The sequence below is a fragment of the Lissotriton helveticus genome, chromosome 1_2, assembly GCF_964261635.1.
Source record: "Lissotriton helveticus chromosome 1_2, aLisHel1.1, whole genome shotgun sequence".
In the NCBI taxonomy this organism is placed as follows: Eukaryota; Metazoa; Chordata; class Amphibia; order Caudata; family Salamandridae; genus Lissotriton; species Lissotriton helveticus.
In genome coordinates, this window is record NC_136058.1 from 12,709,192 (window position 1) to 12,735,737 (window position 26,546).

The 26,546-nt window shown below is 44.9% G+C and overlaps 1 protein-coding gene across 4 annotated transcripts in view; it reads right to left on the reverse strand.

Annotated features, from left to right (window-relative positions):
- The window catches only part of NTNG1 (netrin G1), a 909,002-nt gene that overhangs the window by 620,176 nt on the left and 262,280 nt on the right, over positions 1–26,546 (reverse strand). For all 4 annotated transcript variants that reach the window (XM_078673406.1, XM_078673404.1, XM_078673405.1 and 1 more), the window contains exon 3: positions 17,406–18,046. In XM_078673406.1, coding sequence (XP_078529532.1) covers positions 17,406–18,046 — 641 coding nt within the window. The remainder of the gene's footprint in view (positions 1–17,405; positions 18,047–26,546) is intronic.

Below are 26,546 nucleotides of genomic sequence, written 5' to 3' on the forward strand. Positions count from 1 at the left end.
GTGAGTTGGGTGAGAAGCGGCTAACGCCGGGCAAACCTAGAAAAGGGTTAAAACGACTTGATCTGCCTGAACCCTTTTTCATCAATTGGCGTCCCAAACGTGGGGCCCATCAGCGACACGTGGATCCAGTGAGAGAGGTCCCAACGACAGAGTGAACGACTGCAACGATCGGGAAGAGCTCCTGCCCGATAGACCCTTGTCTGGCAGCCGATCATCCGAACTTCACTGGTTCCGAACAGACCTCTCTCGAGTGATCTACGGTCCTGACTGGGAACCATCAGGAGTGCCACAGCAATTACGGAGAATAGAGGACGATCGGGCGCTGTAAACACGACAAATTGCGAATTGATTGTTTGATTGTCATTGGAAAATACTAGTATTACGCATTTGATTGTTTTGTCCTGAGAGATTCTCTGTCTACAAACGGGGAAGGATAGGAGTATTCTCCCTTTGCAGATAGTGAAGGGTGGGTAGCGCAGGCTTTTGCCCCCGTTGTAACCCGTCGCGCCTACTTCCCTCTCCATTTGATTGATTGTTATCCAAGCATTTATTGTTTTGGATTTGGTTCTCTTTGGATCATTCTCTATTTGCAAACAAGCACAGAGTCGCCATACTCTGTTTAGTCTTTGCAGATAGTGAAGGATAGGTAACGCAGGCCTTTGCCCCCGTTGTAATCCTATTTTTATCCCCCACTGATTGATTGTTTGACCGAACATTGATCGTTCGGAATTGGTTCTCGGAAAGGATCTTCTCTGCCTACAAACAGAGAGGAACAGGAAGATCTCTCTCTTTGCAGATAGTGAAGGGTAGGTAGCGCAGGCTTTTGCCCCCGTTGTAACCCGTCGCGCCTATTTTATTCCTCATTTGATTGATTGATTGTTTGTCCGAACTTTACTGTTTGGAATTGGTTCTCTCTCTTTGGGTATTTCCTATTTGCGAATACTGTAGAATAGAAATATTCTACCTAGTCTCCGCAAAGTAGTGAAGGATAGGTAGTGCTGACTTTTGTCCCCGTTGTAACCCGTCATGCCTATCTCCCCCCCCATTGCTCAGTGGTTGGTTCAGCCCGGACCATTTATTAGAGGTAGACCATCTGGCTCCACCGGAGGACACCCCTAATAAAAAGGACATATATAAAGAAAATACGGATTAGCCGCTGTATCGTGCTAGCAAATGAAAGAACATAAAAATCGTTAGGAAAAACAAAAGGAATCGAGTAAAATCAGTAGGCCACTGATGAGATCTCTTTTCAACCTCACTGAAATGGAAGCATTAGGAACAACCCCTCAGGAAATATGAAACTAGTGAGGAAAGCCGAACTCAACGCCATGATGACTGCGAGACAGCTCGGCTCCACCGCCCACCCCGCCCAATTAACGACAAACCCTAGGCAAATATTAGAAATATACAACACGATAGCAAAGTAACAGGTTAAAATGTTTTTATTTGAACAAAAATATATTAAACAACTATTTACATGGCAAACGGCTGCAACAACGAACCCACAATGCATTTCGCCGCCTGCTTGACGCCGTTCCTGTCCCTCCTTCCCCAAAGTAGCAATGTTGGGCTACTTTGGGCTACTTTCTAGTAGGGTTTTTGGGCGTCAGAAAGTCTGAAAAAGCCGTCGGCGACGGCCTGGGGTGGAGGACCATTACGCGAATAGTCCGGAGGCGACACCACGCGCCAAGGCCTGTCCCCAGGATGAACCAAGGGACCCGTTCCTGGGGCCGTGGCAAAGAGCGGCCGGCCGCCATCGGCCGGAGAAGGCATGGGCCCGACCCGAGATGTACTGGTCTTCCCGTTCCCTTCCTCCTTCGACGCCTTGCAGGCCACGGGGGGGGGATGTCTTGCATATGCCTCCGACCCCCCCCCCTCTTCTTCATCGCCTGGTCCGGCCATAACAAATGTCAGCGAGACGCCGTGGGGTGCACTGGGAGGGAGAGGCTGCTCGGACGAGCCTCTCCCGCCTCCCCAGGTGGAGGCCCCTCAGCTGCACCCCCAACGCTCCACGCACCCGGCAAAGGGTTCGTCCACTCTTGCGGTGCAGGGACGCTCCACACACCCGGCAAAGGGTTCGTCCACTCTTGCGGTGCAGGGACGCTCCACGCACCCGACAAAGGGTTCGTCCACTCTTGCGGTATAGAGACGCTCCACTCACCCAGCAGGGTCTCGTCCACTGTGGCGGTGCTACGACACCTTGCCTAGCATGCTGGAGTCCGTCTGCTCATTTGACCCAGTGACTGCCGGTAGCTGCAGAACTCCTAAAAATGGCGGTCGACTTTGCAGGAATGGGCCTGGCGTGAAAAGTTGGCCTGGTCGCCTGCCAACCAGAAAATGGGCCCCTGTCCAGATGCGTTCTCCTCAGCTTTGAAGATTCTATGAGAACTGCGGAGGGCCCTCGACCTCCGCGGGCCCCCGACCGCCCCCGATGGGAAAGGACTGCCATGATTGCCCGCAGAAGGACCAAGACATAGCCACGAGACGTTGGCGCTCTCATGCTGATGCCAGCCTCAGTTTGAATGACCAAAAATCCTGCAGACTACTGATTTGATCGAGTTCCGGTGGAACATCAGTATGACCCGGTAGGAAAGATTGTTGCCCCTCCCTTTTCTTTGATTGATGGTTCATGTCACCGGTCCCTTCTGTTGCCCCTTAGCGGAATTTCTGGACTGCCGAAAGAGATTCTGGTCGAACCCCGAGTTGGTGGAGACATTTTGACTATACTCGGACCCGCCTGACCCTACCCAAAATGGCGCGGGTACAAACGAAACTCACAATTCCCCGTTGTGTTCCGGATGCTCAGACTTGATATCATGAGATATGTATGCAGTTTTTGAAGCACATGGCGGGAGGGGATGAGTATTGCTTGAACATTCGGACAATGAATTGATATTAAGTTCTGACGCATCATTGATTACAGTATTATTGAAAGTTCGAATTTTTCTGACACTGATGGTACTTGCCCACAATGAATTTTCGATATGATTTTATTGCACTTATCGTACCTTGATGAAATAAAACGACCACCGACTCAGTTATGTTTTCCTCAGATAAATATGCCCTCATGTACAGTTCCAGTCTGCTCCGTGGCTGGCCCACGTGGTTGTAGGCCTGCATTTGTACGTCAACATTTTTTAAATAAAGATTTTGTGAAAAACAAATATAGTCGTAGCTCTTGGATTGGTAAGTTCGAATACATAGCCATTGTTTCCGATCTACGTAAAATACAGGCGAAATAAAGCAGGTCGATTACTGAAAGGTTAAAAAGCAAAGTACCCAGAAATATTGAAAATGTGAATGGTCCAAGTTTGTTGCGTGTGTTTTTTTTATACTTTTGTGCAACATAAGGCAATCGATAAAGGTCCCGGTGTTCTGTTTTACTTTGTATGCCACATATCTCAGGGAAATTGTTTCAGATGCCCCTAAACCAGACCCGGTACCACTGTAGACCACCCCGCCTCCTCGAAGGAGAACACGAGTTCACCCCACTTTACACTGATTGCCCTTTTGTTTCGAAGACCCCCCCCACACAAGATCCGCAATACCACACGTGGGCGATCTATGCAATGTACAGTCCATCAATGATTATGCCTCCCGCACTACCAGTCCCTCTGGGCTTAAAACGCCGAGATGGAAGGGACTGCACCCCGCGGAGATAGGTCGAATACGTGGTAAGTAAAAGCCTTTTTGGGTTTATGCGCGCGGATGTGTCTTAAAACGCTGCCCCCACCCCTTCTTTTTCCCCTTCTTTCTGCAGGTCACATCGGAACATCGACTAAAGTATGGAGAAGACTTAAGCAACGCGACATGGTTCCGCGGGGACAAATGATACATTATCCATGGGGACTGCCCCTGAGGACATGACGACTTCGGGTGATATGAATGCATGCGTGTATGACCGGATGTGTATAACTCGACTGGATATACGTTGCACACGTTGACTTGATAAGAGAGATGTTTTTGTACGACTTGAGTGATGATCGAACGACCGATGGAATGGGGAAAAAGGGGGGCCGAAACAGAAACTTGACGGGTTATTGCAGTATGACAAAAATATGACTCCAACCGGCCCCCGAATAATGCAACCCAGAATGATGTGCACCTACGAGTAGGTTCATACGATAACTAAATAGGGGAAGGTTCAGGGCTATTCCAGGGTGAGATTTACCCAAGTACCCTCCTCCTGGAAGACTAAGAATATTGTCAATGTTTAAGATTTACCACCTCCTTCTTGCACCCTCATAGACATGAAACTCGAAGCTGCCCATTGTTCCCCCGACTGACACCCTCCGTTGCCTCAGCCTGAATACCCATTCGCTAATAACGATTCAAAGGTCCCACCGTAAGTACTAGCCCGACCAGGTTAGTTCCCGAACAATTGACGAAAGTGTAAGTATCTGCAACAGAGGCCAACAGCAAAAGACAGCCAAACTAATTAAATAGGATACTAAGGATGCGCAGCATGCAGGAGGAAATAATCTTTGGCCAAGTACTGTTCTATGTGTTGTCTTGAGTTCTGTATATAATGCATGTACCCCCCCGCCTGAATTCATGTGTACGTAGTATATGGATTTACGTTGTCCCTCAGTCTGTGTTTCTACATAACATGACCCCTACTGTTTTGTGTGGTGTGCGCATTAAATGGCCTATTATTGTACACGTTTCTCTCTCACTCTCTCTCTTTTTCTCTCTCTTCATGTTGTACGTGTACCGAATAGTTCATTTAAAATGCGGACGACTCTCCCTCCGAGGGTCCCCCCTGTTCCCTCTTCCTTTGTGTGGTAACGTTGTGCCCCGCCGGCACGAGCCTAATTGGTTTTCGAACACAAAGGTGTTCGGCAAATTGACAGAAGCTAAAACAATTGTAATTTGCCATATTACTACCTCTCCTTTCTGTAAAATGATGGAACTTGAATTGGCTATGAAGGAAAGGACAGGTTAGACGACTGAAGTCCCCTAATCTGGCCTTCTTACAGGAGGACTATATGTCAGTGGCTTTCTGTTCTCAGCTCGTTAGAAACAATGCCCAGATTGCCCCACCCCTCTGCACCCAAGTACGGATGTCCAAACGTCCCCGTTTTCACCCGATTGGCCCCAGCTCCATAACACGAAGTATAACTGATGACCCCGATTAACTGTTGCCCCCCCCCGAGAAAAGAATGTTTAGCCACTATCCCCCTCTCTCATGTTGATAGAAGACTGCCAGGGCTAGGGTCAGAAAGCCACATACGTCATGAATGAACGCCAAATAGACTTAGTACAAACTCAGTAGACATGCCTGTGTACATGCTCCACAGTGATAACTCCTGACCGTGACCGATGAAACGTACCCCCAACTACCTAGATCTGGGACGGAATTGAAATGTATAAATGTCTTCTCTTGCCAGTTCGCTAAAACCTGTTTTGTACCCATTCAAGGATACACAGTCACCGGATGAGAAGGGCTGGACGTGACGCACAGCCTGGCCAGAGATCATGAGGCGCGTGTAACCTCGACCTAAGATGGAGCCGCAGAGCAACGGGACGCGGGACGATGCACCACTCTCAAACGCAGAAAACGAAGGAATGGAGGGCTGCCTTGAAGCCCTCTACTTGTTGACCCACGCGTGCCAGAAGTCCCCGCCCCTTTGAGCCCGATTGATGGACCTGCCTGCGCATCACCCTTTTGCTCCCTTGGTCCGTCTCAAAGATCCGGTCCCACTCCGCCCTCTCCTCCCTCGATTATCCGACAAAACCCCCTTCTATCCTTTCCACGTGGATTTTGACTCCAAAAAAAAGAAATACAGGTGCCCAGCATGAGGCACCCTTAAAGGAGATTAGTTAGGAAACAGGACTGTGGCCTAACGGCAAAGGACAGATCACACCCTGCGACGTGTAAAGAAGGACCCGAGCTGGACCTATAGCTCCACCGCCGGTGCTCAACAGCGTCAACGGAAGAAAACGAACTACCAGAGCCCACCAGTGATGGCTCGCTACGGAACTTTCTACACCCCCTTGACTAAATTGCTTGTATTGGACTAAATTCTTCCCTCAACCACTTTTTGCCTGTAAAATGTTTCATCGGTCACTTTTTAAATACGACAAATGTAAATTTATATGTATTCCACCTCGTATGTCGCATCAACTGCACACGGTTATATGCAAATCCACCAGTATTGACAAATGCTATTCCATTGACAACACTCGACTATATGTACACCCCGTCAGCTATGATAAACACAAATGACCTAACTTGTGTTAAAAAGCGGCGACTGTGGAAAATGGCAATGTATATGTACATAAGCGGCGTTCATTTGTGTTCACCCTCACCACTGTTGAAGGTAAAGCGAAAGTCACGGCACAGTGGCCCCGCCATCTTGTCCCCTTTTAGGCCCCATCACGAACATAGATAGTAGCCATTTTGTGTGTCATGACCTCTCTGCCCACTGCCAATAGCCTGCATCTCTCTCTCTCTCTCTCTCTCTCTCCCCCCAGCCTCGCAAGTATTCCCCCCCCGCGCCCCGACAGCCCCGGTCTCTCCTGTTCGGGCCATAAACGCACCACTAAACACGACCCTGTCTCCGTGCTGAACCCCTGCCCCCTCGCTCTTTCATCCTACCCATAGAACAGGCCCTTTTGGTAACCTCTTCCTCCCCGCCCGATTGCCCGGCCTGATCCCAGGCCGTCACCTAGTCCAACAGATGCAGTTTATTGCTCCCTACAGTAGGACCTCGCCTCACATCAGAGGAGCGGTGATTAATCAAGGCCTTCACACCCCTGGATCTGACCGACACCCCTGCATTCCTCCCAGGAACACCCTTCCTCTCTTCTGATGACCCCCCCCGGCTACACCTGGCCTCTCGACCCAGTCCCATACCATAAAACTAGGTCTCGTGGATGTACCCTCCGGCCCCGTATAGCGAAACGTGATCTTATCGCCTGCCCAACCTTAGATCTGACCACCCCCTCTTGCCCTCGTGTCCTGTTGGGACGTCCGGCTGCAGATTACAATCACATGTTACATTTGGGAGGGGAAAACAACATCAGAGCGACCGGTATGGGAATAGGCCTGAAGCTGGGATTCCAAACATGCCTTTTCGTACTTCAAAGTGTCTTTATTACAATAAGGAATGTTTGTACATCATAAACCTGTGTATAAAAGACGGAGCTGTAGAGAAACTTGTTAGAGCACCTCGAGAAGATACCCTGTTGTCTGATTTGACGTGTTCTGTTCCGTCGGAAATAAACTCCTGTTTCCCGCTTTCCAGTCTCCAGCGCCTGCCTCTTTATTTGGTAATCGTGAGTTGGGTGAGAAGCGGCTAACGCCGGGCAAACCTAGAAAAGGGTTAAAACGACTTGATCTGCCTGAACCCTTTTTCATCAGGATGGGGGTGCTAAAAACCGGAATATGGACAATGTGAGGTGAGTAAACAATTTAATAAATAAACCTCACATTTAACTTACCTCACATTATCCATATTCCGTTTTTTAGCACCCCCACCCTGCCCCTCCCCTGCCTTTCTGCCCCACCGCAACTCCCTCCACGGGCCGCGGCTGATGCTCAATGGGACTTTTACCAAGCCTACACAGAATCATGTAATATATAAGCTTCTGGAATTAGTCCTGATACTGGCTAAGCAGCAGGTAACATTTCTGAGGAGGGTATACAGAAGAGCAACAGCGTAGACCTGTGGGTACCTAACTTGACTCCATCTCTACTTGTGTTAGGAACTAATCATGTCCCTCCTTGGCCTTTAACTTGGATAAATCATAGCCCCTCCATTGAGTCTAGATTTGTTTATTTAGGCCAGCAAATCATTTTACAATGTGCTTTGAAGAAATAAATTAAAGAGAGTGGTGTACATGCCAACAATTTGCCATGAAAAAAGCATATTAAACAAAATAATCCAAAATACCGCATCAGTGATTTACTGGGTATGATCCTGTTGCTCTAAACAGCTTGATTTATCTTCTCGTGCAGCTGCGTGATCCCTGCTTTCATTTTGTATCTCAGTGTGAACTTTCCTCACAGAAGCTTCTCACATCTGCTGCTTGCTTAGTGTGAACCTCGCAATGAAACAAAGTGGCGCTGACACCAAGGCTCGCTGTAAATAGGAAGCCCGCGCAAGAAACCCTCCCCAGCTGATCCATTAATAAAGTGCGGAGACACAGCAAGCCATGCGTTAAGAAGGGATTGCAGCAGCTTCGAGTTGCAGGCTGTGTGACATCAATCGCCCAAGATGAATATGAAACTCAGGAGTACGTCATCGATATTGTATGATGGAAGGAGACTGCAATAAGCTAAAAGGGGCCATGCCGGCCAAACCCAACACAGTTATATCCACATACGTCTCTGTATTGCTTAAAATATATTTATGCACCTCAATGATACATTATTTTATTCCAAAATCACTTGAAAAATTATATTTGAAACCATACACATTGCGGAGCACACCTGCAAGGTTAGTTCATCTCAATGACTAGAAGCTTTGGGTATGCACATGTCCTAGATAAATAAAAGTCCATGTTAAACATGTCAGCCTTAGGGTGATCTTCCCCCAACCCTTTTGCTTTCCCCCTTACAATTTTTCTGAATTCATTTTTATTGGCTTTAGGACTTTGTGCACTTTACCACTGCTTACCAGTACTAAAGTGCTTGTGCTCACTCCCTAAAACACGGTTAAAATTGGCTTACACCTGGTTGGCATATTTAATTTATTTGTCACCCCCTTGTAACATGGTATAGTATATACCCGGGGCTGGCAAACGAAATTCTATTGGTGGGCCTGCAGCACTTATTGTACCACCCACTTAAGTAGCTCTTTAAAACATGTCCCAAACCTGCCATTGCAGTTTCTGTGTGCAGTTTTACACTGCCAGTTCGACTTCTCAAAATAACCCAATTGCCAAGTCTAAAACCCCCTTTTCAATGCATATAAGTCACCCCTAAGGTAGGCCCTAAGACGCCCCTAGGGTGGGATGCAATGTATTTAAAACATCAGACATGTACTTTTAAGTTTTACATGCCTTGTTAGTAAAAAACTCACACATTTGTTTTTCACTACTGTTAGGCCTACCTCTCCCATAGGATACTATTGGGATACAGTATTACATTTAATAAGTGCTACATTTTGATTAGGAGCATGTAGAAATGTCATGGTTGGTGTCTGAGGAATTGTAATTTAAAATCTTCTTTAATGGTAAAGTCGGATTTTACGTCAAAATTTAGAAAATGCCGGTCCCAGGATGCTTATTTCCGGTCCTGGCAGTTAGAGTTGGGCTGTTCCCATGGGGCACAGGGTCAGACTGATTTGCATATGGCTATGTCTGAACTGGGGTGGCGGAGTGAGCTTAAGAATGATGATCGATTAAACCCAGATCAGTTGACTGGGGTTGAGTGCTTGCAATGTTCAACACTCCGTCCATTATCCCCTTTGGTTTTGCTTTGTTCGCTCTAAGTTGGCAGGGTATGCCCAGACGTGGGTCCCTTGCTCACTTTGCCACTGGGTTCAAGCTAGCCTAGCTGATGAGGGCTGATTAGCCAGAAACCGGCCCCAGGATGCTTGTTTCCGGTCCAGAGAAGACATGGCTTGGCAGTTCGGGCTGGACTGCTCCCATGAGGCACAGGGTCAGACTGATTTGCATATGGCCATGTCTGAACTAGGGAGGCGGAGTGAGCTAAAGAATGATGATGGATTAAACCCAGATCAGTTGACAGGGGGTGAGTGCTTGCAATGTTCAACACTCCGTCCATCATCCCCTTTGGTGTTACTTTTAGAAAGTTGGCATTTTCTGGTCTAACAATTTGGTGTCTGCAGTCTGTTTCTGGGTCACATGACAGGGCGTAGTTGGCCTTTGTATAGTCCTCTCAGACAGCCACACAATAGTGGGGTTTGGTGAGCCTTGATGGGACATCTCAGGAACGATGGGGGGGCACAGCTGTGCACAACCCTATTTGCACTTCAATAGGCTGTACTCTGCTCTCACACAAAGGACTTTACACTAGCCTATTGTGCCTGCAGACAGACTGGGACCAGGGCAGATGGGCAGGAAAGTCCATACACTTCTGGAAGGGAAACCTCTAGAAACTGCTTTTACTTCACTTCTCCGAGTGGGCACCAGGGATAAAAAGGGGACCATCAGACCCACTCTTCCGTTCACTTTTTGGACCTGCAGAAGGACTCTCAGAGGACGGTTGTGGGTTGCTGCGTACTTCAGAAGACTGCTTTGCTGCACTAGAAGGACTGCTCTGCTTGCATGAAGCCTGCTTTGAGCTCCAATAGGTCTGTCTTGCTGCTTGAGCCCTGCTCTTCTACTTGAACCCAGGGCTACCAGAGTGACTCCAACAGGAGTTGGCCTAACGGCTAGGGCGCTCGACCTTGGACCTGGGGATCTGGGTTCGAGTCTCGGTAACGACGCCAAAACCCCCTGTGATTCTGGGCAAATCACTTAATCTCCCCGTGCCTAAAATGAATGTGTGTCCGTCCTCATGTAACGTAACTGGTAGTATGTAAAGCGCTCTGATACCTGATTCGGTTCGGGTCTAGTTCGCGCTATATAAAACTCTGCAACAAAAAAAAAAAAACAGCTAGTTGGCTGGCTTCCTGATCAGAGCCTCGGGGGCAGAAAAGGCTTCAACCATCTTGGCCCACACCTAGACCCTGTCTGAATCAGTCCTAACCCTCTAGCTGGAGCTTCCTCAGTTCTGGACCCTTGAAAGTGGTGTTAAAGGTGCCTAGATAGCCCAAATCCAATACTTGGGACTGGTCAGCCTGACTTCACGGCAGCTCCCGCTATGTTCCCGCAACAGCAAATCCTATTCAGTTGCTCCACACAGAAGGGGTATCTGCCTTGTAGAGAGCCCTTGCTGGCTACAGCCTGCATCATCCCACTATAGATTTTTGACTTCCACAAAAGAGACTGAGACTAAGTCTGAATATAAGAATCTTCATTGTGTCTTCATCCAGCAGCTCCCAAATGACAATGCCTCCTCCTGGGACATCGCTGACTGCCTTGCCTCCAAAGTTTCTGTTAAATCCAAAGGTAAGTGGTGACCGGGTCCAATTCACGTTGTGGATTTGAACCACACTCCATCACGATCAGCCATAACTTTCGACCTTGCGCTGATCTCACATGACTTATGCCTGTGTTTTTTCACTTTGACTTTTTGGTCGCTCTTTTGCACTTCAAACTTTGAAAATGCATAACTCCAGTTCTACTGATTGGCTTTTTGTCATTTTGGTGTCAAATAATTTATTACATTTTACTCTATTCTAAATTTGTTGGAATTTTTTATTGTACTTTTTCTCCACTGTATTACTGTTTGAGTGCTTCATTAATACTTTACACATTGTCTTTAAGTTAAGCCTGACTATTTTTGTGCCAAACTACCAGAGGGTTAAACACAGGTTAATTTAGTGATTTTGTTTTGTGGTTTATCTTACCAGGGATGTTGGCTGCTGCTTGAGCAGGGGTTCATCCCCCTTAACCAATAAACCAGTTTCTCACAGTCTACTTTCTGACTTCAAAGATCAGATGCAAAAGCTCAGGAAAATGAGATAATCTAAAGGTAAGGTCACTTTGTCAACTAAAGATAGTTGTCTTTGAAAGATGCACAACAATGAGGAAAGCATTTTGTCCTATTTGTGGCCCATCATGATCATCCAATTGATATGTTTTAATAGTGACGCCTGAGGGCAGATTATCCTATACTCCTCGAGGAGATAAGATGTCATTTATTTTATGCAATGGTTCTGCCCCAAAGGTGATAATTTTGTTTAAGCTATTTCTTTAGATTTAAATACTTTATTTTTTTCTTACCATTGATCCTTTTTCAGTTCAAACATATACAAGAAAATTGTGCTTTATAAGGGGCTAGGTTAGCAATAGGACCACTGATGGTGCATGACATTTCTACATCAGGAGGGCATAATGTAGCCCTTTCAATGTCCTTGCCTTACCGTCCCCCGATGTGCTTTCTAGCTAGGCAAAAATCTGTAATACAGTGGTCAATGAAACAATACATACGTCCTGTCATTCATTCCATTCAGTCAGAATAGATGGGGTGTGCAATTGCATTGGTTTAGGTACCATAGATGGGGTATGCCTCTAGGTATTTAGGGCACAATGACCTGATATAGTTTACAAAAGCCCAGTGGATTAATATAGGACTGAAGCATATGGTGATACATGAATAAGGGCTATTCACAAGCTTAAGGAAATCATAAGCTAGGTGCTATGGAAGGTTAGACTGGTTGAGGAGAGTTCCAAGAAAGAATAGTCTTAGCACTGGCCATAGGTGGTTATCTGTTATGCTACTTGAAGACATTAGCCTTTGGTTTGAGTGTCATTCTTGGGGTGCACATCAGAACCGGGTCTACTTCAGAAATTGACAAATCTATGATAATGGTCAATTGTTTTAAAATGAGGATAGATGCCCTGAGGTAATGGGTGTAGGTTAAGGTTTGACTGTTTCAAGAGGTAGGTAAAACACCATATTAGTAATCCCAGAATCCCTGTGCTTTCTTACTTACAAGAGGAGAGAGCATTATTTATTCATATTTTTTGTATAATGTTTTACGTAGCATATACCAGCTCGTCAATGTCAGAGCACTTTAAATAGTTCTCACATAAAATGCACGACAGAGAATAGAATCACAGAGAAAAATCACATTGTCTCTGGAGGTCAAGAGAACTGCAGGAAGTTTATTTAAACTCACTGGTATCTTGACGTTGAATAAATGGTGAACCTGTTTTTGAAATCCTCTATTGTTCTTTTGGTAGAAAAAGTAAAGAGTTTGTGCTTGACTTCAAGAGATATAACTCACTGAATCTAGCGGGCTGTGTATGATATACAGCCGAGGGAGCCACAAAAGGTTTGATTGGTCGATGTGATGACCAAATGCCAAAATAAAGCAGAGTATGACATTGTGCCAATATTCTGGGTACAATGATGCTTAGGTTATGATGCAAATATATGAAGTGGGATGTTGTAGTTTCAAGTGCAGGAATTCTTGAAATAGATGGTAAAGCAAGAGGAATACCAATATGTTTTAATCATATACTAAAGAGAAATGCTTTTGTGAACTGATGGAGCTGGTGGGAAAACCATTAGAATAATGGATACCATGCTTTAAGAGAGATGTCATGGCACAGGGGCTTAGTACTGAAAATACTGTTAAGTGTTTTGTGGATTCACAGTGCTCCATTGCTTCCTAGCCAGGTGTGTGCCATGTAAATACATACATACAATATACAAAGCACTAGAACAGGGGTATCGGGCCAAACGATCTGCACTTTATCCTATATATTGTGGTCCAGTAGATTTATTGTGGGTGCTATTAACCTGAAGTCATATACCCCTAGACTCCCAATAATTCAAAACAGCACAATGGTACAGCACCCCACACAGTGTGTCTTTTATAATAACATTATATGCATTCTTCCAAAGAAATATATTTCAGTAGGACTTGAGGTTCTTTTTTTCTTTTGCTTTTATTAACAATCTTCCATTTGGATCGAGGGAGACGGCAGACGCGGCGCTTGATTGAAAAATGATGGGGTGTGGACAGTGAATATATACGTCCTTAATGACCCGAGATCATGTTATATAGAAGGATTTGACTGTTATCCTTCCTCGCAAGGCCACTTATGCCTTGTATACTTTTTGATGCTCAGTAAACTAGAAATTGAAATAAAAAGGGATTTTACTACAGTCACAAATAATAAGGCTGTTAATGATATTCAAAGCCGTATCTGAAACCGCCTCATAAAAAGCTCTGAGTGAAAACTTTGAAACACGTAGGAATACCTCCCGCCCTGAAGAAGTCCTACGGACGAAACGCGTTGGCTACGTTTCTTCTTTTTTAACTGGAAGATTGTTAATAAAAGCAAAAGAAAAAAAGAACCTCAAGTCCTACTGAAATATATTTCTTTGGAAGAATGCATACATACAATATATACATGCAGAGCAACACATATATGAGTGAAAATACAAAGGACATTGAATAGATGTTGAAAGAAAGGTAACACAAAGATGGTTCTGTGTTGCCACTGGTCATGAGTGAGGACCATCAGATTTGTCATGTGAAGTGGAGACGGGAGGGATATTTGGCAGAAATGGGTACTCTTGCTCGAAACGAGCACAATGTGGGTCCTAATTAACCCTGAGCGAAGCACTACGCTACACTCGCATTGTTTGCGAAGTTTGCACTACTTCGCACTACGCGAATTGCACGTAGCACAGTGCAAACACGCGTAGCGTAGTGTAGTGCAGCTGTCATTTTTTGCTTGCTCGCGGTCCTCAACAGCAAGTTGACGACCGCGAGCGAGCAAAATGACATCCCGCCGAGACTTTTTCCTCGTTCGCCATCAGCAACATCAAGTTGCCGATCGCGAGCGTGGAAAATAAATCACCCGGCGAAATTCTGAAAGCGGGGCTGTCAGGTTTCTCATTGTGAGTGGTCGCGTATGCTCGCGACCGCTCGCGATGAGAAACTACCAGTCTGCGTTGAGAAAGCTGCCTCTCGAGTAGAAATCTACTAGAGCGGCAGAAAACCAGCGCTTGCATTGTGCAAGATGCAGTTTGCACTGATTGCACAATGCTGACAAGCATCCGGCACTGTGCAATCAGTGCGAACAGCATTTTGCACAGTGCAATACGCAGTTTGCATAGCTGCGTGTACTAGGCCCAGGGTTAGTCCTAATGAATCTGTTAGAAGCCACAGAGGAGACTTTGATGTGCAGAATGGAAAATGAGGGAGCAGAAATATTTGGAGGCAAATGGTAAGGGCCCCCAATGCAGTTGGTGCATACATTATCTAGCAACACAAATAAGGAATAAGACAAGCACAATTATGATAATTTTTCCTAAAGAGTTCAGTCACAAATGTATGCAGGACATAAGTGATGGCAGGGGCATGAGATGCCATGTGGGTGGGATGCTGCATAAACAGGAACAAAACAAGGAGGAACAAATAGTATTAGGCTCCTGACAGGGGCGGCTCTAGGCTCATGGCGGCCCAGGGCAGGGAGCGTAGGTAGGAGGACCCGGAAGAGGGGGTCTGGGCGGGGCGGAGCCCCCCGGAGCTCAGGAAGGTGTTTTAATAAAACGTCCAGAAAAGGCGTTAGATGACCAGTACCTGCGGCTGTTCATAACCTTCCGAATTCGTCTCAGAACGTTAAAAATTAGGAGGAGGAGGGTATTGTGACCCATGACGTGAGGGACTGGCAGTAAGTTCAGGATTGCTCCTTCCTGTGACGCTACGAAAGCCTGACGAAACCGCCTTTCTCTTTCGTTTCGAATAACCAGATTTGTGTACTCGAATTCTCTTCATTTTGCTTGCATTGGGTATGCAAATGTCGTGTGCCCCCTATCCCACCAGATATTAACTATGACTATTGCGCTAACACCAGTACTTTATAAAAACTGTAGATAAACTTGTAAGATGACTCGCCCGCCGGGAGAGGAAAAGGTTATAGTTGCTTTCACGCAAGAGTAACAGGGAATGAAAGGATTGTGGTGACCATGGCTTATATACGCCTGTACCAGCAGGCCAGCAGTGGGTAGGGAAAAAAAGAAGCCAATCAGGAACAAGGAGGAACGCCGGTGCGGCGGCCAGTGAAGGGGGGAGGGGGGTGGGGGTCAGGGTGTTTGGAAGTGGAATAGAGCTGGAGGCCGCCAAATCCCTGCCAGGGGCCACCATGCAAATATGTATCCATCCTCGGAGGATTATTATATTAAGGATATATATTGGCGTGGCGGCCCCTGGGGTTTGGCGGCCCTGTGCAGGTTCACAGCTTGCACATGCCTAAGGCCGCCCCTGCTCCTGATTAACCAGGTATGGGGCACATGAAGCGAGGATGATAAGTGCTAGTTTAAGGCATGATAGATGGGCGGACCGGTTGAAGTGAAAAAAGAGGAAGCAGAGGTATCTTACAATCTTAAAAGGTGGCAAATTGCTGATAGTCACTAGAACTTTAAAGCAGTGTGCTGCTTTTCGCTAAAATGTAGCAGTATTTGTTGAGGTCTCTAGAGCACTAACAGAGAGCAAATCACATTGATTTATTACAAAAGAAAATAACACAACAAAAATACAAGAAGGCACCACGCAGCATAATGTAACAAATCAATCTGTACAGGTAGACCACAACCACTGGTTGACACAACGAAATAATGCAATAGTCAAACACACCACCACAACAACATAACCTCACAACACTCCACAACAATATGAACATTCCGAATAAAAGTCTTAAATAACAGAATAATGACACAACAGAGCACAGCGCAACACAACAAATATACAAATACAGTGAACCAAAGTTACACAACTACACACGTGTGCCATAATGCTAAATCACAACAGAAAAGCACCAAAGCACAACACCAGAATAAAAAAAGCAACACAAACACAATCCATTTGGAAAATTGTGTTGTATTTCATATAAATAAATAAAACAAATTTCATTGCGTGCACTGCATCCCCAAATGCGATGCAGTGCGCGCAACGAAATTAGTTTTATTTATTTATATGTTTACTTACCTATAAAGCTCCGTAATCCATAGACTACTACCCCACACTCTACCCCTCCCCCTCCCCACATCACCGCCCTGCAGGAACACCTACTACCGACCACGGCTGCCCCAACCTCTTCCAATGTATGCCACTAAATAAACTCGCACTCTAGCAACCACGCACAACAAAAAAACGTAGCCTCTTACTTGAAGATGGTAAGTATATGCTAATGCAACAATATCTCTCTTACATCTTTCACCTTTTTGCTTCACTCCATGCATGAGTTCAGCTGTAATCTCGCTGTGATATATTTGGTCAACCCTTTCAACCAGAATGCACAACATCAAACGATTCTCTAATATGCCACACGGTAAACCCACACTTCTACCAGCCAATCTCATTGAATCCAGTAGCCACTTATTGAACCAGTAGAAGCGTATTCGCGCCTCACCATGGGTATGGGGTGCTACACAATGCAACCTTTCCATGACTAAACGTGCTTCACGACCAAGTGGGACTATGTGACAGGGGTTGCAGTAAAGGTTGGAAAGGGAGGTGACTTAGGAGGCTGATATAGCTGTTTTGAAACATCTTTCAGAGAATTGTGCATCATTGATGAGAAAGGGAAGTGAGAAACCAGCGCTACAAGGACTCCTTACGTGAATGGAAGCATTTTACAGTATCCAAGAGTTCTAAATCTGCATAGTGTTCGTTTTTCCCGGAGACTAACGAATATGACTTTGTTAAAGCTCAATGAAACAAGGCAATGTTAGCACAAGATTAGCACAGACTTTAAAGGAAAATCAGAAGCTGATGTGATATTTTAGTGGCTGCTATTTGCAGTAGAAGTTGTATCAGGACCTTTAAAAACGTGCATACATTGTGATTAAAGACATGCGTTCTTACCTTCCATGGATCTTTATATCTGATATTGCATAAAAATAGCGTGCAAGGTTCTGCTCATCAACAAATGTGGCTCCTGTGGCTGGCCTCAGTAGTCTGATTCTCAGGTCTGTGATAGTGAAGAAATCTCTAAGGTTTTTTGTTGTGTCTAACTGACTATAAAGGGAAGCCATGTTGTGAAGGCGGGGACCAGCGAAAATGGCAAATCTGTCTTTTATCTCAAAGGAGATGGTCTTAGCATGGGCTGCGTATCCAGTCGAATACTCCTCTGTGCAAATGATGTCCAGCACAGTGTGGTGAGTTAAATCCTTCACTGATTTGGGTTCCATGCGAAAAGCATCCAGGCAGTCTGCAGCATAAAACTGATAGGGCTGCCACGTTCGGCCATAGTCAAGCGACTTCTCCAAGATCATTTCTTCTGGACGGCCAGACTCAAATGTGATCGCAATGTTGTCTGTCAGCTCAATCGTTTTGTCCCACGACAAAGTAATGTTAACCTGAAGAGGCCTAGGATAGTTCTTCCAAGTGATGGACTGCCAAAATGTTGATGGATTTCTTCCTTCAAAGTCGAACATTAAATCTGTTGGATGAGCCAGCTCTGGAGTGCTTGCATCACATTCATTGTTGCACATGTATGGGTTACCCTGTGGAAGCAAAAACAAGCAATTCAAATTACAGACATCAATCTGAGAAAAACACCTGACTTACTTGAATTCAACAATATTGAAAATGACCTCAAAAAGAACCAAGAAGTTACCACCTTTTTACTTTTTCAGGCTGCCACCTAAAATGAAACAGTTTCCTCAAACAAACAATACATTATTATTTTTTGTGGGTCTAGAAAGGGCCTGTCTTCTTATGGATTTTAATGCCTCTAACCCATATTCAATGCATCTTCAAACAAAACATTTCACTTGACAATTCACTGAATCCTTACTCTGTCAGGGTTAGTCCTGAAAATAAAAAGTACTATTTTGAGACATGGCTTTATTACAAAATAGGAACTTTTCTACCTCACGAATTAAGGCAAACTGCATTCAGAGTATGGCCTGTCTCATTAAATTACCTATGCCAATGGATTAATAAAGGATTGGACAAGTCATTAGGGCATTGGAATGCTGATTGATTATGTGCTTAGGCATAAGTGGTGATGGAACAGATATTTAGAATCTTGGCATTCCTCTCGCTGTACATATGTTTTGCAGGAATGTTTTTCTGAACAAGCAGAAGAACGGAAAATATTACATAAAGCAGAGCACTGTGTTATACTTTTCATACAAAAATGTCAAAATGTCAACCAGTGACATATTATTTTGTTATGGCACAAACACTGCTAGACCCATGTGGACGAAGAATACTTAATTACAACAAGCAAGGTGTGACACAAATGGGATTTCTTGTTCTTAAAAAAGGAGGGAGGGAGAGAAAAGAAAGTGGATTCGGTCTCCTCGGGTATATATCATAAACAGAGTAGAACCCACTTGGACGGTGGACGTGATCCCTACTGTGGTGGGGAGCACTTAGTGTTTTTTAAAAATACCCCTCACACACCAACAGGCCCCTAGGTGTCATGCTTCATCATTGGGTTCTTCGCACCCCTCTACGGAATGCGGCGTGCTACGACCGACGACTACGTGGGAGCACTAATTCAGGCTATGTGTGGTGTGTGTAGGGTAATGATTGTTCGTGAGTGGTGAGGTTTGAAAAGTGATAAATGATAGTTAAAAAATACCTGGCTCGTGGGGTGAATTTTTTTTTTTTAATATGCCCCCGGGCATGATATTTTTGCAGCATAACATTTAAGGCTTGATATTCCATATTTATACCAAGCACCTTTCCACATGCATCAGAAAACTATATTCATTTGCAAACAATGGGTACTAGCTCATTATTTCACAAAGAGCCCCATTATTTCTGCCTGCAACCACTGATTGTAACCAAACCTATTGTCTGGTTGCTGTACATGTCACTGTTCCTCACATTCAATCTGGCCATGTGTGAATGAGGTCATTCTGATGGACTCATTTAAAGATTCCAGTCAAAAGATGCATAATGGGGAATTACTGATATTGCAGGTTTTGCGTTTCCATAAGTATGATACTATGACATCAATACAGGTTCTGAAGGTCCAAATTGAGGCTAATAAAAGACAGCCACGGCCCGTGGAGGGAGTTCCGGTGGGGCAGAAAGACAGGGCGGGGGGTGCTAAAAACCGGAATATGGATAATTGGAGGTAAGTAAACAATTTAATAAATAAAACGAATTTCGTAGCGCGCCCTACATCGCAAAATGTGATGCAGCGCGCTCTACGAAATTCGTACTTACTTAGCAAATTATGAAGAGCTAGAATATTATTGGGAACATTTCATCAGTATTGCTTCAGGATTACCTGTAAATCCTGCGGCCTCCGCAGTCGTGGTGGAGGCATTTTAGTCACTCACAGCGGAACCCTAACAATGGGAAACCGCCGTGACTGTGAAGCCTCCGCTATGACTGCGGAGGCTGTTTGTGCATTAGGGCCTCCATCTTTCTATCTGATTTAATTGAATAATTGCATACCTACCCAGTGCGGTTCCGAAATGTGTTTATGATCCTATATTCTAAAAGCACACTAGGCACTAATGGTTGTATAACTGAACGCGTTCACCTCAACTATCCTAAAACTAGAGCCAGAGTATTAAACCATGCTTGTTAAAATATTTTTCTTTCACCTAAATATTAACAGGATTATTTACTAGTTCGACTAATGTTGACACGTAGTTTGGGGCAGCACCATGTAGTGGTTGAATGGAATTAGAGAAGTTTAAAGCACTCACTGACCAAGAGTACCTTTGCACTTTTTAGAAGTACTTTCCCATTAAAAGTATTGCACTCCCCTGAAAAATAAATATACTCTCCCTTTCAAATTGAAAAAGTGCAGGTACTCAGTACCTGTGAGTATGGCCCATTTAAATCCTCAACATGAATAAGCATGCACAAGCTGTACGTGTGCAGTGAGAAGAGGTACGATTCTTCATTGTGCTGTTCAGTGTTTTAAATGGGCCAGTACTGTCTGTTACTGAGTACTGACACTGTCTTTATTTTGAGAGGGAGAGTACCGGCACTTCTCAGAAACAAGCAGGTACTCTGCTACAGAGTACCTACACTTTTATTTTTCGATTTCAAGCCATGATGCTGTTATACCGTGAAACACACACTTTCTGCAGGAAATTCTCCTTAGGACTCAAGCGCTGCAAACGTCTGCCTGGTAACTATTCAGAACGACAGGGAGTTTGAAGTAACACTTTAACGCTGATGCACAATATATGTTGTTGCAAGAAGATTGACTCATGAAAATGGTTGCACTTAAACTGCACTGCGTGTGCCTAACAACCAAGTCACAAAAGCACATGAGCCATAACCACCTGACACAGGCTGCAGCGGCAATGATTCCTCTTCCCAACCTGCAGCAGCCAAGCAGGGAGAATTTCTTTTCTACGCGAGCACATTCCTCAAGAGCAGAGTTCATTAAAAAGTCAGTTTTAGGGCAAGTGCTTTATAACCCACAATGCCTCTGCGGGCCTGAGGTAGGAAACAGAACCCGCGCAGCCGAGGCCACGTATCCCCTGCCTCAAATTTATCAGCCTTTAAATGTGTTCCTGTATAGTAATGTCGTCCCTTAAAACGTTTACCACAAATCATTAGAAACACAGCTCACTCCACGCCCTGGGACCGGATCCAGACATCTGCCTCCCTCTTAGCTACAGGTCTTGGAAGGACTTCGGGAAAAGGCACCGCGCCACCAGACGCCGGCTCCAGCTTATCAGGAGGGGGTAATCCTGCTCGATGAGGCGGGAGATGGAACAAGCCCGCCTGGAAGTCTGCCCAGTTAACTGGAGACCTGGACTATTTTGAGGAAGTGAAAACAAATCCCACCGCCAGTCGAAAGCTTTTACGGCTTTGCTCGCCCTCCATGGCAAGGTTAAAGCAAATGATGGCGGTGCTGCTGTGCCACTTCCGGTCCCATGATGCAGCAACATTTTATTTTACAATCTTCTCCTCACTGGCAGGAATTCAAATCGCAAGCAGGGTCGGACTAGTACAGAAAATAGACCCGGGCACTACAAAAAAAGTGGTCCCACTAGTGAATTAAGTTGCTAAAAGTAAAAAAAAGTTGCCCATATCGGCAAACGGGGAAGTTTTGAACTTGCAAAGCTCTATGTGTGTTTTGCAAGGCAGCAGTGACTGGACGCATGTATGCTTGCTGGACACAATATTTGTGAACATAGCAGAGAAGCCAATAGTAAGAACCGGACCACCATACTATAAAACAGGCCCAAAATCTGCCCCAAAAAGTCCACACACTGACATGTAAGCCCAGTCTACCAGTCACTGTCTGATTGAGCTACAGGTCAGACCGACACTGATCACATGATTCATGCCAACATGTCACAGGGCACCGGGCACACGCATGAACTATATCTGAAACCCACTATATTGCTGCAATTCATGACACGCATACGATGCATGACTATTGCTCGTGCTAATGTTTGGCTAAGGTCCTGCCCCTGATTAGATTCAGAATAAACTATGAAATCCCAAAACAGCCCTGTTGGGCATACACTGACGGTAACCCTGTGCAATTAAGTTCCTGGCTTCTTCTTAAATACATGTCATGCTGCCTCCCTGTGCGAGGTCCTCGGGGTTCAAGCTGCAGTAATGAGGTCCCACCTCGATCTCGAGGAAGTGTGTGCGCCGTTTGAGGGATGACAATGCCGCATGCTTACTAGCCCCAGAGGAATCATCCCACGTTGACCTCAATTTGGTGGAACAAAACTCCGGGACGTACAACTGGGAGCATACCAGTTGTAAAAAATAAAAATAAACACGAAACTATTATCTATCTACTATGTGTAGATTTAGAGTCTCGAAGTGTTTCTCAGTCCTTATTAGTTCAAATGTGAATGATCAGTTTAGGGTGACTAATTTCAAGTTCAGCTCGTACTGGTAAATACATTTTATAAAAATGTTGACACATTATACTTCAATCTTCTGCAGAGTACCTCTAGGAAGCTAGCCATTCATAAGTACATGTTCTGTCAGAGTGGTCAATATTTGCATTACTCTCAGTAAATCCACACATCCGCCCGGCAAAACGCCTAAGAGCCGACATGCCACCTCCATATATGAGCGGATGAGGCATGCGTTCGTGCTCACAGCAATCCTTAGAAGCATTCATATGAAATGTTACTGGATCCTAGCACAGTGAACTCAGCGTAAGATCACTTTTTAGACTAAGGCCCTCATTCCTACAGTCACAATAAACTCAATCCAAGCTGGAACACAGTTTGCGCTCAAAACAGAATAATAATATGTGGAGCAATAAAGCACTTTCTGAGCTCACAATTGCCCCCAGTAAAACCTGGCAGTATTTGTGTGGGGAAAATACAACAGATCTCAGAATGAGTAACCCAGGAGTATCAGTATTTACTGAGGACAATGCTGCCTCACAAAATAACCAAGAACCTAGAATGAGGTAATGGCATAACGGAATACCAATGGCAATAATAGCCTGTTGACATGCAGCTCTTCTTGCTGCAATGTATCCAATTTAAAACACTGCAAATAACAGGTATTATTAATACTCAGTTTAATGGTACTCCGTGTATAAACCCCAGATGAATGACAAGTTGTGCTGGCAATGCAAACATTTAAATCTGTCAATTGGGGGATCACACTAGTTTAATCAGACTACATAATTTGCTGAGCTATTTTCCTAGTTTTGTCTCCCATGCAAAATGTATTGAGGGCCCCCTAAGATTCCTACTGTTAATAGTATAACTTCTCAACCATAAGTGTGCAAAGCCACAAAACCATTTATTCTAATGACTATTAAATTCTGATTTGAGATCTAGGCCTAGAACCCCTCAATGTTATTGACTGTTGGAGTCTAAGCTGTTGACATGAGCTGGTGCCCTGGGACAAGGGTCGGGCCACCTTAAACCTCATGGGATCCATGTGGAATATAGCCCCTGAAAGAAAGACTGAGACGACAATGAGTAGACTATATCTCAGGATCTGTGTTTGGTCTTGATTAAGTGGCATTACTATAATGAGTCTAAATTAGGAAGTGGAACTCACTAATCAAGCAAGTGGTTGATGAGCAAGGTGATGATGTAGCCCAGAACTGGAAGGTAGAGATTGACATCCTTCGATTGACAATGAACACATGTCAGCGAGGGGGAGGGATTTGAACAATGTGAGGCCCTTTGCAGTCTTCTGGAATTGTAAAAGGGTGATCCCCAGCAATGTCTTCACGGAATGGACATCACCAAGAGGTGAGTATGACACTTGCCGTGATGGAGCCAACCAAGAACCGGGGAAGTTAATTGGTAGGGAGAGGTTAATATTGTTCGCCCGAGCCTATGTAGTGTTAACAATAACTATCCATGGATGTGGAGAATGCTATACATTGTCTCATGCAGTAAACCAATGGTGTGGTAGGTTGATGTAGATTGGTGTGCATTTGTTACAGAATTAACTCCTGGGTATGCATATTGCTTTCAATGTTACTTTGCTAAACCACGAGAGTGCAGAACATGATACTTATTTTAGTAGACGAAACCGTGAGGAAGACCATTAATGAATATGTGTTCCCACCATAAACTCTTGGTTTTAAGTTAAAACCTTGAAATTTATATTTCACTATGCATTACTCTTTGACGCCTGGATACAGACTGCTATACATTAAGCACCGGATGTGTAGAATGATATTATTTTGCTTATGTACTAAGAAGTGAGTTTATGCATCGCTGTGTATGTTACTGTATTCTGTACATCAATCTTAAAATGATTTCATTTCAGCACCTCTTGAGATTATAACATGATCTGAACACGCATACCTACTTCGAGTTGGCACCGGCTATCGCCTCCTTCTTATACAAGGACTACACATCATGGCTGTATGACGCTTAGCTCTTGGCTCCAGGCACCTACAATCCCTTTTGAAAGTCTACAACTCAAAGGGCAGGCTCTTTTGAGCCCAGTATTGCGCATGTCAATGGTTTGAAAATGTCATGTTCTGGTGACATTTGAACGGGTTTAGGAATGCCAAAACTGGGGGGAACTACAGGTTGAGTCTCTCAATCTGCTTTGCAGAAAGGACACACATCAATGGCACTCATATAAACATTGTTCAAAAAACAGAACTTCATATTATGCTGCTGCTTATATTCATAGATTATCCTGTTCCCAATTGATCAGCAACTGATGCACCATTCAAAGGCACTTCCTCCTGCAGGAAAGGAAATCAAATGAATAAAAAAAACTCCAATGCATCAAAATGCTTCCTATTCCAGAAAGTAGTATTTCCAATTCAAAGCCATACATGAGTTTAGCATTGCCTTAAATCATGTTATCCGGGTGAGACTGTCAACTGACCCCATGTCAGGAAGCCCATCTTCAGTGAGTTGAGTATTTAATCCAAAAGCAGTTTGTGTAATTGTTAGGCCCATGCATATTATGAGAAAAACAAATATTACAAGCCCATAACACAGAGGGCTGTTAGGAAATAAGTCAGGATTGATTGGAGACTAATCTTTTGACATGGGTCCGTTGGCCGTACTGGCTTGCTCAGAAGAACCGTGCCATCTCTAGGAAAACGACCAGGAGCAAGTGGAACTCGGGAAGAGGGCAAATGCTCTAAAATCCACCCTTCTCTTTGCAACTTTATTCAGAGGCTCATTCCAAGAGCCGAGCGAACTCAAAGCCACCACAAATGTGTTTGCGTCTGACTACAAATCACTGATTTGACCCAAAATGCACTCAATCTCTGTTCTAGGCATGCAGAATTTCCATCAGGTAATATGTGAAGGAAAATAGATACACAAGAGCGTGCATAGAGGTGAATACTGTGTGTTAGAAAATAGACGCTAGCTCTGTTACCACATTTTATTCCACAGTGCTTGTGCGAAAACTTCTAATTGGGTGCAAAAAGCAGACCAATACCATGCAATGATTGAATGTCACTGACATATTTTTGCACCTGAGCTTTGCATGATAGTAAAAAAAAAACGTTATATGGCTAAACAGAAAAATACTTCTGTCTGATTTAGATTTTGGTGGATGCGGGACATTCGCCAAAAAAGTAGCACTCCAGATAAGGGTGCACAGCCCAATCAGCCAACAACCAAGAGGTTGCATAAGGTCCTCTCAAGACACTTGGCGGTGAAATGGCGAGAATGAATCCGACCAGCGCGCGCTCAAAGACGAAAACAATGCTCGTGATACATGTGCCGGGGAGGAGAGTTTGAAAGTGGGCAGATTAATGTACTGTCGCAGTGCACTACGAGGAAGAGACTGGGAAAGCGACCAGAGCGAAGGACTCGTCCTTCACCTGCAGCAGCTCGGGGTAGTAATTTCAGCAGCAAAACACTTTATTGAAATCAATACATTCGCCAGCCATTCCAAATTAGAGCCTTCGCCAAATGAGCGCGCGCGCTGGAAATCAATGAGGCCGTGCTCTTTTATTTCATAGTGCTGAGCGGCCTGTTAGGAGAGGCATGCTTTAACGACCGTTGCAATTATCGAGGCGCTTGGAAAAAATTAAGAATCACGGCGCGAGCCAGCGTAGCCACAGCCTTTTCACACTGGTTAGGATGAAAGCTCAGCGCATGACATGCTGGAACCAAGACGCCTTCGGTTTTTGATGAGAATAAGCAGGAACACATTCTCAGGCTGCAAATGAAGATCGCCCAATCACAAAGCAGTTTGCTCAACTAATTTCATCTGATTCTCAGGATGGCTTTTGGCACAATTTTCCAAGGGCAAAGTGCATTTGACCCACTTGTGGGACACCCCCGCGCCGCACGGCCACCAGCTGCTGCGTGTGCCCCTGCCCGCCCTCTGCCTCGCGCTGCCTCGTTTGCCGGCTGCCGCCGCTGCGAGTGTTTTTTCCCTTGTTTTGCCTGTTCTTTGTGCCTGCTCTGTGATTCTCTGTGTAACTCTCTTTTTTTCCCCGTTTTTTTCGGTAATTTGTGCTTGCTTTGTGATTCTCTGTGTAACTCTCTTTTTTCCCCGTTTTTTCCGGTAATTTGTGCTTGCTTTGTGATTCTCTGTGTAACTCTCTTTTTCCCCGTTCTTTTCGGTAATTTGTGCCTGTTTTTG